Raw genomic sequence first — 18,070 nt, forward strand, 5'->3', positions numbered from 1 at the left:
GTTATATTGTTTTTATGCCTGTATTTTATATGTTTTTATATATATTTTTAGCTTGATGTTTTATTGGCTTTTTATTGTATGTTTTAACTTTTGTAAACCGCCTTGGGGTTGTCTTAACGAAAGGCGGTATATAAATGCAACAATAAATAAATAAATAAAATGTGCTCCATAATCCTAAGTAGACCCCAGAAGTCAACTAAAGCTGGTTAACTCTCTGCCAAGGCCGCTCTGCACTCAGGGTGAACTGTCTTGTCTTTCCCCACCATTCACAAAAAGGATAGCAGCCAGCTAATGTGCCAATTAGTTTCACAGGAAAGAACACAGAGATAAGGCTTGAGGAGGTAAATCTCCCCTCCCTTCACAAAAGAGGTTGAGCAAGCAATAGGAACCTAAGCAAGCAATAGGAACCTAAGAGATGCACCCATTTAAAATACTGATTAGATTACTGATTTTTTCCGTCTATGCAGATTCCCCTTCTCACGTCTATGCACTCTTTTTTCATGACAAAAGCCTTGGCATACCTCAGCAATTTCCGCATTGTTACACTCAGGAAGAAAGAACAGCAACAATGGGATCCCTACTGATCCCTCCCAAAACACCTGTCAGACAGCAACGGTCAATTGGTTGCTGATATGTATTTGGGTATAAGAACTCCCAATTACATGATCCAGTGTACTCCCTGGGTTTTGCAGGCTCTCTAGTATGCTTCAGTTGGGACTCCATTGTGTGCTCCTTGTGATCTGTGTGCTCTCTATGCACCAGCTACCTTGGAGTTACTATCAGTTTTGTGGGAGATCTACTCTCCACCAGCCACTATGCAAGGCAGTGTTTGTTCAGTACTTTGTGCCACTCTCCAGATCAGCTTTCTTGCCCAACCTGATCTGCCCAGTCTTTCTCGCTAACCCGGGAAGCTGGGTCCAAGGAGGAACCACCCTCCTGGAATCACCTCTTCTGACTAACCTCTCCAAGCTTCCCACATCCACCTTGACCCCAACTGTTCCCAAGGAATGAAGTTCATTGGTGGTCCCCAGAGCCCTCATCCCAGATCAGGCAAATTAAAAGTAAAATGAAACTGTTCCTTTCTGAGCTAATTTTCCAATGGTAGATTTCAGAGTGTTCTATCACCCCAGAAAAGTTTCACCAACAGCTCCAAGTGGTTTGGGAGGAAACTGATTATCTAGATCCATTTCAAACTCGCTTTAGAGCTGGCTATGGGGTTGAGACATCCTTGGTCGGCCTGATGGATAACCTCTATCAGGGAATCGACAGAGAGAGTGTGACTCTGCTGATCCTTTTGGAACTCTCAGTGGCTTTCGATACCATCAACCATGGTATCATTCTGGATCGCCTAGAAGAATTAGGGATAGGAGGCACCGCCTTGCAGTGGTTCTGCTCCTATCTCTCGGGTAGATTCCAGATGGTGGCACTTAATGACAGTTGCTCTTCTTAACAGGAGCTATTATATGGGGTCCCTCAAAGTTCCATTCTGTCAACTCACCAATGCTTTTTAATATGCACATGAAACCACTGCGTGCTGGGTGTTATCAGTATGCTGATGACACTCAAATCTATTTCTCCTTATCACCATCAAATAATGGCACCCATTTCCTAAACGCCTGCCTACAGGCAGTAATGGCCTAGATGAGGGATAACAAATTTAAGCTGAATCCAAGTAAGATGGAGGTGCTCATGGGGGGGGGTCTGGAATTTGAGGGATGGGATAGATCTTCCTGTTCTGGATGGGGTTACACTCTCCTAGAAGAAACAGGTACACAGTTTGGGGGTGCTCTTAGACTTAGGTGGAGGCTATGGCTATGAGTGTCTTATCATCTTTGGCTGATTTGACAGCTGCATCAATTCCTTGAAGAGAATGATCTCAAAATAGTGGTGCACCACTGCCTTTGTATGTAGTTCATCAACTTCGGTCAGTTCAAAATGCAGCAGCCTGGTTGGTCTCTGGGGCAATTTGGAGAAACATATTATGCCTATGCTTAAACAGCTGCACTGCCTGCAGATACGTTTTCAGGCAAAACACAAAGTGCTGGTTATTACCTTTAAAGCCCTGAATGGCTTAGTTCTGGGTTACCTTAGAGAACACCTTCTTCTGTATGATCCATACCACATGTTGAGGTCTTCTGGAGAGTTCCATCTGCAGCTGCTACCAGTGTGTCTTTCTCTGTAAGCATTCCTAGGTTGTGGAATACACTCCCCACAGAAATGTGTAGTTTAAATCAGGGTGGATTTGATTTAAATCAAACTGATTTAAATCACGATTTAAATCACGATTTAAATCACTAGCAGGGTGGATAAAAATAAAAAAAATCTGATTTAAATCAAAAAAATCCGATTTAAATAAAAAAAATCCAATTTTTTTGATTTAAATCGGATTTTTTTTATTTTTATCCACCCTGCTAGTGATTTAAATCGTGATTTAAATCAGTTTGATTTAAATCAAATCCACCCTGGTTTAAATACACTATCGGCCTTTAGGAGAGCCCTTAAGACTTGTTTGGTCTGGTCTTCCAGGATTTTTAAACTGTTTTAAATTATTTACATTGTATTAACTGTTTTAATTGGTCAGATTGTATGGTTTTATGTCTGATTTTTGAATGATTATGTTTTGTTTTTAGTTTGTAAACTGCCCAGAGCCATTGGATTGGGCAGTGTAGAAATGTAATAAATAAATAAATATAAATTATTGTTAACTATTAATATGCATATACTGTTCTTCAACATAAAGTTTTTAAAGCAACTTATATAGTCAAAGAAGCAAACCATTCCTTGTCCCTAGAGGGCTCACCATCAAAAAAGAAACTCAAGGGAAACACCAGCAATAGCCACTGAAGAGATGCTGTACTAGAGTGAATAGATACAGTTGCTCTCCCTCTGATACATGTAAGTTACCCCTTTAAAGGGGGCCTCTGTGCAGTTAGCAAGGGTTGTTATTATTATTATGCAGCTCATTGTTGACTTGGTTACAGTACTTGTCTCATGCATGATGTGAATTTCACATCTTTTTAGCCTATACATTGACAGTATTGCATCAGAACAACTTTGACTCACTACCTTTCATGTTCCACAAGAAGAATTCATCTGGCATCCTGCCTCTTGCTGTGACCCATTTTTTTATCCTGTGAAATAAAAAGAAAACCCTACCAGCATCCATAGCTAATTGTGGAATCATGTAATTGCTGTTTAAAATAGCTTAGAGCCCAATGCAAGGCGTTGTTTGGCAATGATACAGGCCTAGTATCATAGGTCATGGACCAAGTATATTAGAGAGCAATTTATGGGTGTATTCAGAACGGAAATATTGATTCATAGGAACATAGGAAGCTGCCATATACTGAGTCAGACCATTGGTCTATCTAGCTCAGTATTGTCTACACAGACTGCAGCGGCTTTTTCAAGGTTGCAGACAGGAATCTCTCTCAGCCCTGTCTTGGATAAGCCAGAGAGGGAACTTGGAACCTCTGCTCTTCCCAGAGTGGCTCCATTTCCTGAGCAGAATATCTTACAGTGCTCACACATCAAGTCTCCGATTCACATGCAACCAGGGCAGACCCTGCTTAGCTAAGGAGACAAGTCATGCTTGCTACCACAAGGTTAGATAACTTCATGGAGAAGAGGTCTATCAACAGCTACTAGTTGGAAGGCTATGGGCCAGCCTCAAAGACAGGATGCCTCTAAGTACCAGTTGCAGGGGAGTAACAGCAGGAGAGAGGGTATGCCTTCAGCCAGGGGTGTAACTACTATTAGGCAAGGGGAGGCAGCTGCCTGGGGGCCCCCACGCCTCGAGGGCCCCCCCAGAGGCAATTCACATGAGGCAAGTCACATGACTATATATTGTGAAGTGTGTGTGTGTATCAGTGAGGGGCCCATTTTAAAATTTTGTCTCTGGGCCCACTCCAGCCTTGTTACGCCCCTGCCTTCAGCTCCTTGTAGGCTTCCAGCGGCATCTGGTGGTCCACTGTTTGAAACAGGATGCTGGACTAGATGGGCCTTGGGCCTGATCAGCAGGGCTGGTCTTATGTTCTTAAGATCAGCTCTCCTCTCTAAGATTCAGCACCAGAACACAGCCTCAGGAAGTAGACTCAAAATCTGTTGGGTTTTTTGGGTGTTTTTTTTAAAATCCATCCAGATGTAGATTTGGGATCAGGAATCAAAGTTTCCTACTAACAGCAGCTTTTTAAGCATAGACTTAAGCGCAAGCAAGGGCTTCAGATTAAGAAAGTAAAATAAGGTAGAAGAGCTGCAGGAGAGCTCTCTGCTCAAGTGGTACACAGTTCTAGCAAGCTGAGTCTTACTGTGAAGCAATACTCCAAGCAACAAATGTCAAAGTTAGAACCATTTTACTGCCAACAACCTCCATCTCAATTGCTGTTTTAAAATATTCTTTTAAAATTTTTAAATTGTTGTAATGTTTTAAACTTTTCATTTTTGTTTTAACTAATGTTTTACTTTCGGTTTTTATTTTGTTGTAAACGTAAAGTTTTAGGTGATATAAAAATACCGTAATGTAAGTTTTAGGTGATATAAAAATATGTTAATGAATGAATGAATGAATGAATGAATAAAATCAAGAACTAGGGTTGGTAATGGGGAGTCACTTGATTTAGGTGTAAACATATTTAAGCCCAGCACTGCATCCAAGTATAGGGCTGCTACAATGCTTGCCTTCTCAAGGAGGAATCAAACATACATAACTCTGCCAGGTAAGACACGCTGAAGGTATTCTCACCATCAGTGGAAAGCGGGCTAAGGGAGCTTAGTTCACTTCCCACTGATTGGGGAAACCACCAGGCTCGCATGCGAGCCTGGTTTCCTCAAAGCAGGTAACCTGCTCAAATGAGTAAGTGCTCAGCTAACCCCATTTTTAAAAATCGTGTATTGCCACGGCATGGCTCTGCGCCAATACACGGAGCAAGCAGCCTCCCGGGCCCAGGGATCTCTCCAGAATGCCCCATGCACTCGCACAAGGCATCCTGGAACTTCTGCAGGCCACACGGCCCCCGATCCCTGCAGCCCCCGCTTTGGCAAGTGAGTCTCACTAATTGTGAGACTCGCCACATTTAATTATTCATACCCCACAAATCCCATTTCCCTTCCCTCTCCTTCCTACTCCCCTATAACTAAGCACTTCTCTTCCTTCTCCAACATCCCAGTTCCTTCCTCCTCTCTGTGCAATAGATTCTCTCCCTCTGTCTGAACCAACGAGCCCCTTTTTCCCCTCCCAACTCACATCTTGAGATGCTTCTGTTACAACACAATCCAAGGAGATTATTGGCGGGGGGGCGGGACCAGACCTTTGTTGTTTCACAGCTCAGCAGATATTTTTACAACCCTGTTGCTCTCTGTCTAGGCTAACTCTAGAACTATTCTGTGTTTCCCCCCTCCCTTTCCCCCGGGTTCCACTAGGGTTTCCTTGTTACAGTAAGGGAATGCTGAATTAATAATCAATACCAACAAAGGCTTAACCAAAACTGATTGCATTTCATCACTAGAGTTATGCCAGGTTGAATGGGTACAGATATCCAAGCCTACCTGGACATTATGCATTTCTACGTCTGGACTAAAAAACAGACGTTTTGTTTGTACTGATGTGTTCTAACATAAGGATGATATTGCCTTAAAAGAGTTTTTTCCACAAAAAGAAATGTTCACATACCTGCCAACATGTCCCTATTTTCCCATTCACCTGAATGGGAAAATAGGGTCATGTTGGCAGGTATATGTTCAGTTCTTGCTTACACTACCTAAAGGTTCTGCATTCCATGTACTAGTTCAGTTCAAGCACTCTGCACTGACCTCTAGTGGTTAGCTTCTGGTAGGTGGCTGAACTCAAACTTAGAAACTTCTTTACCATATACATTTATTTGCCTTGTCTTACATGAAGCTGGCCACAATGAATTCAAACTCAATACTTTTAATACACAAGTTAGCACATTAGCAAAAAACCTATAACACAAAAGATGCAATATGTATACAATTGCTAGATTTTTTTCATGTTGCAAATATTTATCTCATCTTGTATATTTCTGTACTGAATAACAGATAAATCTATAATGATATAAATTATAAAATTATCTATCACAGTAAGTCCCTGACTGAAAGGCACTGTTTTTAGCATTGTGCATAATATAGAATAATCTATTTAATGTAATACATGTTAAAGAAATTTTTTCAAATGTGCTAATAAATTTTGAATTTGCAACAACAAGCACAGTTCTCTTTATTAAAAGTAAAAGCAGTAAAAAAGCAAATTTCACATACAAGTTTCAGAAAACTGTTAACTGTAATCTCCAAGTAAGGAGCCAGAATCATTCTTTTTATTTCTGGAAGCAATTACATTGATTTGATAATGAATTACTCAACTGATTTCTGAGACCAGTTCCTCAGTTTTGTGGCTTAACTATTTTTTAGTATTTACATAAAGTATTAGGTGTATATTGTATTTATATTGCTTATATAATATACATATAATATACTTTCCTATGTTTTATTTATTTTATTTATTTGTATAATGTTTCCTTCCTAACTTCCCAAACAGTAACATCACCAGCCAGTTTGGGGATTCATTTTTTTGAATCCTTTCCACAACATACAATACAATCCTATCCATTTTTACTCAGATGCAAGTCCCACTGATTCAGCTGACTTCACTCCTTGGTAAATGTTTGCATGATTTCAGGTACAATCAGTGAAACTAAGCTTGCTTCTCTTTAGGTGGGGAATGTGTTACCAGTTTCATTGTAAGTTAACTGAAAGTTGTTAAAATGGCGGGAACACATCAACAGAATGATGCAAGTCTATGGATTTTGGCTGGGGGAGGTAGTGAACACATGGCAAAAAGGAACAGTCATGATGTCATGATTATGAAGTATGCTATGTAGAACTCTTCTACAGAATTTAGGGACATATAGATTTAACCACCTTACCTTTACCTGGGAAGTTGGTATAGCTGGCCAGCAGATCACTGACTCTTTCATTTGTTGGTTTATTCACAGCTTTCCCTTTCGTTTCAGTATTTTCAAGATTGACACAGACAGATGGATCCCATTTCTTTATTATTTTCTAAATTAAAAACATAAATATGTTTATATTATGTTTTGCAAAGGCTAAAAAAAGTATAACCAAAACCCTAACATACCAAAGTTTTCTATAGTAGCTTCCTTTTAGGACTTTCAATAATAATCATCATCATCAGCAGCAGCAGCAGCAGCACTGATTTTATTGCAAAGAAGAGTGGCTATATGAAAGGAAAGTCTCCTGGATGGTCTCACTATCTTTCTGAAGCAACATTTTCTGTCAACTCTATGCAAAATATTCCATAACTATCCCAATGTTGTCTCCTTACCTCCGGTTTTGCAGCAAGGTCACATTCCATGAAAAACATCCTGTCAAGCTTGGTACAAAAGGGCCCTAAAGAATCAGAATGCAGAAGCTATGTAACTTGCTGACTAACTTTGCTCTGTGTTATTTACTAACTACACAAAGAAAATGCTGTCTATTCAAAACACATTTCAGAACTCTTTTCACAGAAAGTGAGTGAACAAACGGTCCCATGTCCCAAGCTGTAGCCACATCTCCCATGAGCCCTGCCGATTGTTATGGGGCATGGAACGGAGTGACACCAATGCCAGTCACCACAAGGCACTTCTGTAAACAACTTTGTGTGCATATATTTGGCTCTCTCTGAAGAAAAGTAAGGACAGAATAAAGTTATAAATATGATTGGTGCACATGATCACTTAACTCAGCTTCATTCTTGCAGAGCATTTATTTCTTATCTGAAAGTTTCAGTTTATAAGTAAGTCTTGGCTGAAAAATCAGCAATTAAAGACCAAGTTGCACAAACTTAGGGAATGTGTAATTCTATTGCATACCATATTAACCACATTGAATCATGTGAAATGGCCAAATGTTATTAATCACAAGGCTATAGCACTAGCTTAACTTTGTTCTTGCAGTTTCAGAATTTGGTCTCTTTGCCACATGGGAAAAATGAATAATAATATGGTTGGGTTAGTTTATGATGGGGGGGATCCACTAGAGGCCCAGGATCTGACGTCAGGTTCTCTGTCCCTTCTATATGGACAGAATATGGAAGCAGTCCCTTCAAGTATCTGTGAAATTCTTATTATCTGCTAGGGGATCATTCAAAACATTGTATGTATCAAGAGCAAAAAGGTAGGGTAGCAAGGATGAAATGTGACATAGCACTCATGTGTTTCCTGTCCAGCACAATTATTTTATTTTGTTACTTCTTGACACCAAGACAAAACACACCATCAATATGCTGGATTGCAGGGGCGTAGTGCTAATAGAGCAAGGGAGGACAATTGTCCCCAGGCCCACAAGGTCTTGGGGGACCCCAAGGCCCCTGCAGCCTGCCTTGCTCTCTTTCCCAGTCCCAGTCACTCCCTGTCTAGTCCCAGCACAGTCAAGAGCTGACCTTTTTGTGCAGCGCAGGCTTGCCTGGGAGTGAAAGAGCTACTACAGCTCCTTCCCTCTTCTCTTCTCAGCTGTTCGACGGGTAGGCAGAGCTTCCAGAGCAGTCTCTCCTGCAGGCCTTGCTGAAGCCTGAACTCTCTAGTGCCAGCTGAATGCCTGCAGCAGGCAGACACAGAAGGAAGGAAGGAAGGGGCTGCCCACCACAGCTCTGTGCAGACCCTCTACCCTGCCCTGCCCAGCTCAGCCTTTGCTTGCTTAGTAATGGATGTATGATCTGATTGTGGTTACCCCCCCCCCAATATGTAGGGATCAGCTTGCCACAGGGCTTTGATATCGGCAGGGGGAAGGTAAGGCAGATTGAGAAGACTCTGAATATTTAATTTGAAACAGATCAGAGAATTTGTTGGTTTTAATGTGTTTTTAAAGGGTTTTTTCAAGTCCTATAAGTGGTTTGTTTCATGGCAGAAAATTACAAAAATGTCTTGAACTGAAGCCCCTCCCTTAGACCATCATTCCACCCCCATATGGGAAGAATCTGCCCTTTGCCTTCATAAAAAAGGGTAAAACACCTCCCTTTCTGCCCCAGCCTTTAGATCACCTAGAATGACTTGGCATAGGGCTTTGGTATTCAGCAGAGACATAAGGCAGGGTAGGAGGAATATGTATATTTAAATTGAAGTGGAGTGGACAAATTGTTGGTTTTTAATATATTTTTTGAATTTTTAAAAAACCCCATCAAAAGTCCTATAAGTGGCTTTTTTCCTGGCAGAAAAATTACAAAAAACTCTGGAATAAATATTATATTATATTATATTAATAAATGCACTATGCTCAAGTTGGTTGGCAACTTCACTCACTCGCACTATTTACACAGTATGTCATCAGTCAGTATGGTTCTGTAATGATATGAAATGTTAGGGAGGCCCCACACATGCTGATTTGCCTGCAACCCGCAAGCCCCCGGGACAGCCCTGCACAAAGCAGAGAGCGAGGAGGAGGGAATGCACTGGGTGGCCAAGTGTGGCAAGACCTGCGGCAGGGCCCCACCAGCCTGCCTGATCTCTCTTCCAGGTGAGGGGGCAGGGGGTGTGGCTGGGCCGTGAGACCTGCACCGCCACATGACAAGACCTGCAGGCAAGGCCTGCCTAAAATGGGCGAGGAGCCTATTTTAAAACCTTGTCCCCACGCCCACTCCAACCTTGCTACACCCCTGCTGGATTGAATATATCACTTCAGATCCTTGACAGAGAGATTGGGCAGTTACATGATTAAATGCTTCTTTATATATGTAACCAACACTCTCCCTGAACATCCAAAACTAATATGTCAGGGAGAGGGCTATACTAGATCAATCTCTGACATGCTTCTGTATCAAAACAATGGGCCTCTTTTATTTTTTCATTCTACATATATTTATTTATCATATTTATATACCACCTGGTATGTATATATCTGATACGTATATCTCTTTAATATACATTAAAACATTTCATAAAGGATTTGTTGAATCTAAAGGAACTACAAGATGATATAAATTGTGGCTGGATTGCCAACAAACAAAAAGGACACCAAAATTACAGAAAGTCTCCAAAGAGAAACTGGAATTTGAAAATTAATTTCAGTATTCTTCCCAAGGCAATAGATCAGAGATTTTTTTCTGACAATTTAGTCACGTCACTGTACCAATTTTGTATTCCCTTTTTAAAATAGTGTTTTCTTAACTTAGATTAGATTATCTCAGATTTTTTCAGCCATAGATCTACTGGAATTTGTGCTTTTTCTTTCCACTGCTTAATTATTGATAACCTCACAGTTTAATTTAATTTAATATCTACTTATCTCTCCTTTGGGACTAAACCTTTTGTAATACTCAGTAAAAAAATAACTGATGAGAAACTCGAATATTTGCTTCTGTTCTTATTGACATGATCTTTCTAACATTCCGGGGGGGGGGGGAGAAATCACTGGGTATTCCTAGAACATATGGGGAAAGTTTATTAAACAAAAAAATCTTTTCCAACAGAGTTCTTTATTGGACCATAAATATTCTCAATTTTTGCTTCAGTAATGTACCGTGGCCTACATGTTGCACAGCTTAACACAGTCAGGTGATGTGTTTTCTATCAAGCAGCATTTCCAGAGTGCGGGCATGCTGTTTTAAGTATTTGTGGTTTGGGTGCTTCACTAAGAGCCTGCAGCAGTGTAGACAGACTGGCCCTGCTCATATTACGCTGCACAACATGTGGGCCAATGTGTCTATTTTAAAAACATTGCTCTATCTTTTGTTACAGGATGCTTCTATGCTAGGGGTCTTTCGTAAGCCCTGGTGTTCTTTAATTCACCTAGAAGCAGAATTAAAACAGTGGCTGCACAACATTTAATATACCACTGTATCTGATTTCACAGAAGTCCCTGGAAACATTAGAAGATTTATGCTTGTGAATTGTATCTTTAATTGTTGTAACATTACTGATAAAGTGCCCCTTAATTAGTAGGTTCCTGTTCCTTGCAAGAAGGTTGGGTTAATTACCAATTTCCTACAAAGTGGGTCCAGAGGTATATCTAGGTAATTTTGGAGCCTGGACCTAAAGGCCTTTGGAGACCAGCCCCCACCCACGCCCACTGCAAGTATCATTCCGATGCACACACACACACACACACACACCATGACACTGTGACACATGAATATTTTTAACACCTGTTCTTGAGGGCACAAATATGAACTCACAACAATATAAAACAAGTATATTTATGCAAATATGCATGAGCAGAAACATTTCAACACACAACTAAACATATTCCCATCCCACATATATCTTTCCCCACTCCCCTCTCTGTCTCTAAAGCAGAGGTCACCCTCGGCACCCGGCACAGGTCACAATCCCACTTGGCCACCCAGCACAGTGAGGACCTGTGGTGTGGTGACCACACCACCCAGCACAGACTAAAGAGGATTTGGGGGCCCCCAGGGGGTGTGGAGACGCTGGACTTCAGCCCCAAAGTCCAGGGGTAAGAACGCCTCTAGGTGGGTCAGTTAATTAACAATTACCTCCCCCCCCCATTTTCTTTTCTTTGCAAAAGAGCACCTTTTTGCAACAGAAAGTCAATAATTAAAGTTCCCCTGCAGGGAGCAAGAACTTATCAGTAGATATCTGTGAACATGATCATTTCTGAACAGGTTCGACATCAATGGTTCGGTTCAAACTGACATCAATCGAACCAGTTTGGTTTGATGGTTCGATATCGAACCAACCCCCTCCCCCATCCTGTTTTGTGGGGGTTAAGTTTCTTTTAAAAATGTTTTTTATTTATTCATTCCTCTGTCGGGGGCTTCTCTGAGGCCTCGGGGGTCTATGGAAGTTCCCCCTCCCCCCGCTGGCATCCGTTAATGCCCAAATAGCCTAGTTAGGGTGGTCTTTGGCTTTTTCTGGACCTCACCCCTGTGGCAGTGCTCATCTTAGAGGCTGCCGCACATACCCAATGGGCCTCTGTGCAGCCAGGTCTTGACCAAATACTATTGTGGACTGGTAAAGCTCTACTGAGTATTTAACTCAGCATTATGGCTTCTGCCCCATTACTTCCTGTTTAGCACGGTAATGGCATTACTAATGAATTGCCTCTTAATTGTCAACTGGTAAGTTGGGGTGTGCACAAAAGCGGGTTGCCCAGTTCAGTTCAAGTCCAGGCTGGTTGAACCGGACCGGGCATGTCTGATTTTGCAACCTCCCAAAACTTCAGTTGCATTTTAAGTTACAAATCCCCACAAATCAGGTATGAAAAAGGAGAGGACAACACATAAAACAGCTGTCTTATTTAGGACTTGATTAGCAAGCCAGAGGTTGCTGGTTCGAATCCCCGCTGGTACCTATATCAGGCAGCAGCGACATAGGAAGATGTTGAAAGGCATCATCTCATACTACTCAGGAGATGGCAATGGTAAATCCTTCCTGTATTCTACCAAAGACAACCACAGGGCTCTGTGGTCACCAGGAGTTGACACCGACTCGATGACACACTTTACCTTTACAACCCCTCCAGTGTTCTCTCTAATTTTTTTCATCTGTGGGTGAGTTTTTTCCTGGGACACAGTATCAAAGCAGTGTGTGCACACATGTATTCAGAGTGGGACCTTCCTGATTTAATCTAGTGGGATCTAAAATTAACTGAGTGGACATAAAAAAAACCCCATGTCTGCACACACACCCAATGTTCCTTAGAGGGAACACTGTATCCTTCGTCCCAAGACCCCAGGGTGGTTAACAACGACATAAAAACAATATTAAACCTTAGCTGGATCCTCCATGAAAAAGGACTGAAAAAAAGATGGCAATTTCATACTAAACTGCTAGTGTGGAACCAACCATGATCAACTCATGGGTGCAGTTTAGTGTCATGACAGTTCATAACAACTGTGCCATTGATCCGAGTGAAACATGAAAATTTAAAAATACAAACCCATTTTTAATGTATATAACACATTATTCTTTTCTCCTTTCCACCTCAGTCTAACAGTAAACACTAGGTTTCTCATTTTCCCCATCCTGCTGAGATTACACTTGTCTTCTATACTTTTCCATATATCACTTTTAGTAACTTCCGAATTTTCACTTTTAATAAACTTTAGAATTTGTTACCCAGTGAGGCAGTCAAGACTTTCCATATCTTTATCAAGAGACAGACAATGTTCAAAATCGAAAGTGATTTAAGAGAGCTTTTCTTTCCCACAGTACACACATTTCTTTTGTTCTACCGGCTCCTCTGGTCCAGAGGCGTAACGATGGGGGGGCAGGGGGGCACGTGCCCCAGGCACCATCTTTGTGGGTCACGTGGGGGGCACCGCCATGACCCCCGCCGATCCCCAAAAATTTTTTTTTAATTTTTTTTTAAAATAAAAATTTCTCCGGCTCAGCAGCAGCAGTCAAGGGAGCGCATCGGTGCCCCCTCCCCCACAAGCGGTCCCTTCCACGCCCGCACCCCCCATTGCCAAAATGCCGCCCATCGCCGTGCGCCCCCCTTCAGATCTTTTAAGATAATCAGCCGGCAAACGCTCTTGGCTCTGAGGTGGGCGGGTGCCTCCGCTGCCTGTTTTGCTGCTGCCATTGATTGGTTGATTGGCCTCCCGAGTCCTTGCACTTGCGTGAGATCTCCCCGCTGGAGTCTCGCAGCGTCATCACTCACGTGCACTGCATGCTGGCGATGAGAGCGTTTGTGCTCCTCTCTGTTTGGAGGCTGCTCTAGTGTGCTGCGCGGGGAGGAACCAGCGAGGAGAAGACCGCCAACCAGACTGAGCCTAAGCCTTGCTTTTTGCAAACTGAAACTGACCGCCTTCACAATAAAGTGTGCAGCTGCAGCATCAAGGTATGTGTCTGTTTTTTGTTCTTTTTAATGTTTTATTTAAACTTACGGGGGGGGGAGGGAAGGGTTGAGGAAAAACGGTTGGGCCAGGCATGATGTCTCAGCATCAGTCAGGTGTCTGGGGTGGTGGAGGGGGCGGTGGGGGGTGAAGTCCCCACCCCCACGGAGGCAGAAAACCTGCCCTTTCCCCCCTAGCCTGAGCCATGTGCTTTAAAAAAAACACTGTTTGCTTTAAATTTATGGGGGGAGGGTTGAGGAAAACGGTGGGGTGCTCAGAGCTTCCATATATGCTAGTCGAAGAGGCGATGGTGACGAGAGAGCGTGCCCTGCTATTTCCCTACCCGGAGCAACCAAAAAACAGCCGCGGGTAGCACAGAGCTCTGTGTGTGTTTACTGTTTTTAAAAACCTTTTCTTCAAATTTACAGGGGGGGGGGTTTGAGGGAAACAGTGGGGTGTGTTGGGGCTCAGGTGGTGTCTGGGGAGGTGGCGAGGCGGCGGGTTGGGGTCACCCCGCAGTTTGAAGAGGCGGCGGCGGGAGTGAGGAGATAGCCTGCCCCTTCCCCTGCTCTCCACTGACAAACAGCTGAGAGGCGGCTGTGGCTGGCGGCACAGAGAGATTCAGAGAGAGACCCTTGGCTGGGTCACGGTGTGTGCTTGTTTTCGTTTGTTAGTTTTTTTAAAAAAGCTTTCATTCTTTTGATTTTAGGTGGGGGGGGGAGGGTGGCTGAGGAAACGGGGTCTGTGCGGTGCTGCTGCTTGACTCTTGAGCAATGCGCTGGCAGCAGTTGGCTTCATAATGTGGTATGTATCATCATTGCATCATAATTCTGACGTTTGAGATACAAGCCAACTTCACAGGGTTGTTGTGAGGAAAAATCTAAGTAAGTAGTGCACCACTCTGGGCTACTTGGAGGGAGAGTGGGATATAGAATGTAAAAATAAATAAATTGAAATACAAAAAATAAATACTATTTTCATTCAAAAAACAATAATAGCATTTTTGGTTATTTATTGCATTTTTGGTTATTTATTGCATTTTGAAATTTTTGGTAATTTTTTAAAATAAAAGTTTTCTGAAACATGTGTGTCAGTCAGATGTATGTTGGGGGGGGGCGGTGGGGGGGGGCACAATTTCAGTGCTTGCCCTGGGCACCGTTTTCCCTAGTTAAGCCTCTGCTCTGGTCAGACAGGTTTGTCAAGGGATGCAGATGAATGAGTTCCCTGCATGCAAGAGAAGGAAGTGTTTGTGTGCTCTTTGCTTCCCTCAATGCAGACACTTCCTTCTCCTTTGAAAGAAAGTGGCCTGCTTTTTTCTCCCTACGATCTCAGATAACTGTCTGTGGTGTGTTTTGTTCCCCAGGAGGAGGTGGCAATAATGGAGTAGGCAGCTAGTGTCTGCCTCTAGCACATTGCTGGTATGCTGCAGGCACGAATATATTACAAAGAGAGGTCAAAGCACATTCACAGTGGTTTGAGCCTCTTTCTGAGGTTCATCAGTCTTGGCCCTTGGTTGACCACCATTGTCTTACAGTGTACAGTCAGGTCAGTTCACTCAAGTCCGTGAAGCAATCTTGAAGGTTACAGATAACTTGTCTAAAAAAGTGCTTTAGCAACAGTATTTGTATCACACTTTTTTAAAAAAAGATTTATTAGTTGTAGCAGCCAACAAGATTAAAATTCTCTCATTTCCTTGCCATTGGTTTTCCAGAAAGAGGGCATGTGGTAGAGAGAGAATGGTGTTTTTTTTTAAAAGAAAAGAAAGATAAAAGGCAGCTGGGTAAATCTCTCGAGTAGTCAGCCGAAAGAAGAAATACTTCACCAAAAACAAGAGCCACTGATGCTTTTGTCTTTCACTGCAGCCTGTTTTGGCCCTCAAATCCATCTCTTCCACAGACTGCCCTGCCAGGCTACTGCAGATGTACTCACAGAACCAACTGTTAGCCCAACGTATATTTATATATTTAGCAAATAAACTTTCAATTGTTCAGAATGGAACATTTGGAGGGGGATGTTCTTTGTTGCTTACTAAATTTAAATAATAAAAAGCCTCTTGCACAAAGGGTAGAAAAGGGGGGATGGAAAGGGATTATTGTTCAAAGGCTCTTTTAAAAAGGCTTGGTGCTTTATTTCTTTATTGTTAACAGCACAATTTCAAAACAGACTCCTCCTCTTGGTGCTGCCTGCCAAGATAGTACTTAGAGGACAAGAGGGAGTGGCTGCTCTTTAAAAGATTATGTAAAAGTGATGGCGTTTAGCACAGAGAGATGGTCAAAAGCGGAGGGAGGGAGGCTTTCCAAACAGCAGCTCCCTCCAAAGGAAAAGATGAAAACCATGATTTGAGAGAGAGAGAGAGAGAGAGAGAGAGAGAGAGAGAGAGAGAGACGGCAGGTGAGGATTAAATGGAAAGATGGGCAAATCAGAAGTAGGGAATGGACACACAGTGAAGCAGTGAGAACAAAGCTCTCTTTTGAGCCCTCATTAATAGTGATGCCTTTAATGTTCACATTTATTTTCTTCTTTTAATTAAGCATCTTAGAACAATTTAGAAAAAATTAATCCCTCTTCGTAGCACTTACAAAGAGCAGTGTTTAAAATAATAATGGAACAGGGTTTTTAAAATTTCAGTTACTAGTGAAACCTTTGGTGAAGAAGGAAACATGCTATGTGGAGTTTCTCCTGACTGAGCTCTCTCTCCACCCACCCTGTCTAAAGTACATTACCGACTGAACAGGGTGGGGTGGTGTTTCTAGGAGTTCCGTGCTGTGCTGAAGCTAGTGAAGAAAAACAAGTATCCATTCTTGATATGCTGTGAGTCAGTTTATTTTCCTAGGGAAGTCAGTCTCACAGGCAGATCAACCAACACACACTGGCATATATAAGCTTCCCCGTTTTTAAAACCGTTTGGATATTCTTGTACACAGAGCTACTGCAGGAAGTCATGGACATGAAAAGAGATGCTTCTGAAATGCTTTCTGAAATGCTTTTAAAGTATAGGAGGGGGATGGGGGTCATAAACTGCATGTGTGTCCAGTTGAAAGCCAGTACAAACAGGATTAAATGCTCACAATGACCTCGGTTGCTAGGCAGATGGGCAGCTATTTTTTTGCACAAATTGGAACTTTTTCAGAGCATGTGGCTGCATTCCTAGTGATGAGATAATGGATCTTGGGCCTGTAGCTGAGAACTTAACATCACATTTTAACCTCTTAGGTCTTGGATTCCCCAAGAGCATGCTATCACATTATTAAAGCTCATCCAATTTATGTCCATTCTGGCAGCCAGTTTTCATTAGAACACCTCCACATGCCAATAGCAATGGGGTGGGGCAGGGGAAGCAGGGAGAGGACTGAAGTCACTTAAGCTGTGATCCTAAGCATTGTTGCCTGGAAGGGTCTCAAACAAATTTGGCCTGCCTTGGAACATTCAAATGATGAGACCACCAGCCTCCTGCCTAGGAGGAAAAATCTCTTGCTACTCATTGGTCAGAAGGTTTGCTTCTCATTGGTCTAACCTGTGGAATTTTAAAAAGGGCCAACTGACAAGAGTGGCAGTTGAACTGTGGCTTTTGTAAACAATGGACTGGGGAGGGCAATAGACTAGGTTAGTTCGAATATATGTTTTTGCTCTTGAAATTAATATGTATGAAATCATCTCCTCCCCCCCCCCACCTGCATCCTCACTTGTTAAACACAAGTAAACTTTCCTGCTTCTCTCTGCTTAAGATTACTCTCCCAATGTTCTGAGGAGCTGACAAAATAAAGCCAGCCAGTATATGCGAATTACTCCGGCTTAAGAATAGTTAGAGGTGGAATAGGGCAGAGGAATTAGTGCCATCCCTTACAGCAGTTGTTACCAACCAGGGTTAGGGATGTGCAGACAACAGGTTTGAATCTGAACCGGTTTGAATTTGAACTGATTCAGTTTGCAGGTTCAAACTCGAACCAAACAGGGCACTGAATTGGCAATGCCGGTCTGAGTTTGAACCAAACAGAGCCTGGTTCTATTTGAACTGGTTTGAAGGTTCGAGCCTACAGAACTGGGTTGGGGTGGTAGGCACCCCTGAGTTCCAACTACCACCTAAACCCATCAGACACTCCTGCAACTTTTAATGATTTTTTTAAAAATCATTTTTTTTGTATTTTCCCCATAGGCTATAATGGGGACTCAACCTGGCCCATTATTCTCTATGCAGAGCACCTAGGGCACAAAGCCGGGGTGGGTGGTAGGCACGCAGGGTGCCTACCACCCACTGAACCCCAA

The 18,070-nt window shown here is 42.5% G+C and overlaps 1 protein-coding gene across 9 annotated transcripts in view; it reads right to left on the bottom strand.

Annotated features, from left to right (window-relative positions):
- Positions 1 to 17,218, bottom strand: part of ST18 (ST18 C2H2C-type zinc finger transcription factor) — a 366,586-nt gene extending 349,368 nt beyond the window's left edge. For 7 of the 9 annotated variants that reach the window (XR_008306967.1, XM_053249365.1, XM_053249361.1 and 4 more), the window contains exons 1-3: positions 17,014 to 17,218; positions 7,358 to 7,422; positions 6,939 to 7,074 (exon numbers count right to left, since the gene is read on the bottom strand). Coding sequence is in view for 8 of the 9 variants with exons in the window: in XM_053249365.1 (XP_053105340.1) it covers positions 6,939 to 7,074; positions 7,358 to 7,422; positions 17,014 to 17,080 (268 nt within the window). In the remaining variant the exon portion in view is untranslated. Of the gene's footprint in view, positions 1 to 6,938; positions 7,075 to 7,150; positions 7,285 to 7,357; positions 7,423 to 17,013 lie in introns of those variants that run through there. The other 2 variants (XM_053249366.1, XM_053249367.1) reach the window with 2 other exon arrangements.
- Between the last annotated feature and the right edge of the window lie 852 nt (positions 17,219 to 18,070).

The sequence above is a fragment of the Hemicordylus capensis genome, chromosome 4, assembly GCF_027244095.1.
Source record: "Hemicordylus capensis ecotype Gifberg chromosome 4, rHemCap1.1.pri, whole genome shotgun sequence".
Classification (NCBI taxonomy): Eukaryota; Metazoa; Chordata; class Lepidosauria; order Squamata; family Cordylidae; genus Hemicordylus; species Hemicordylus capensis.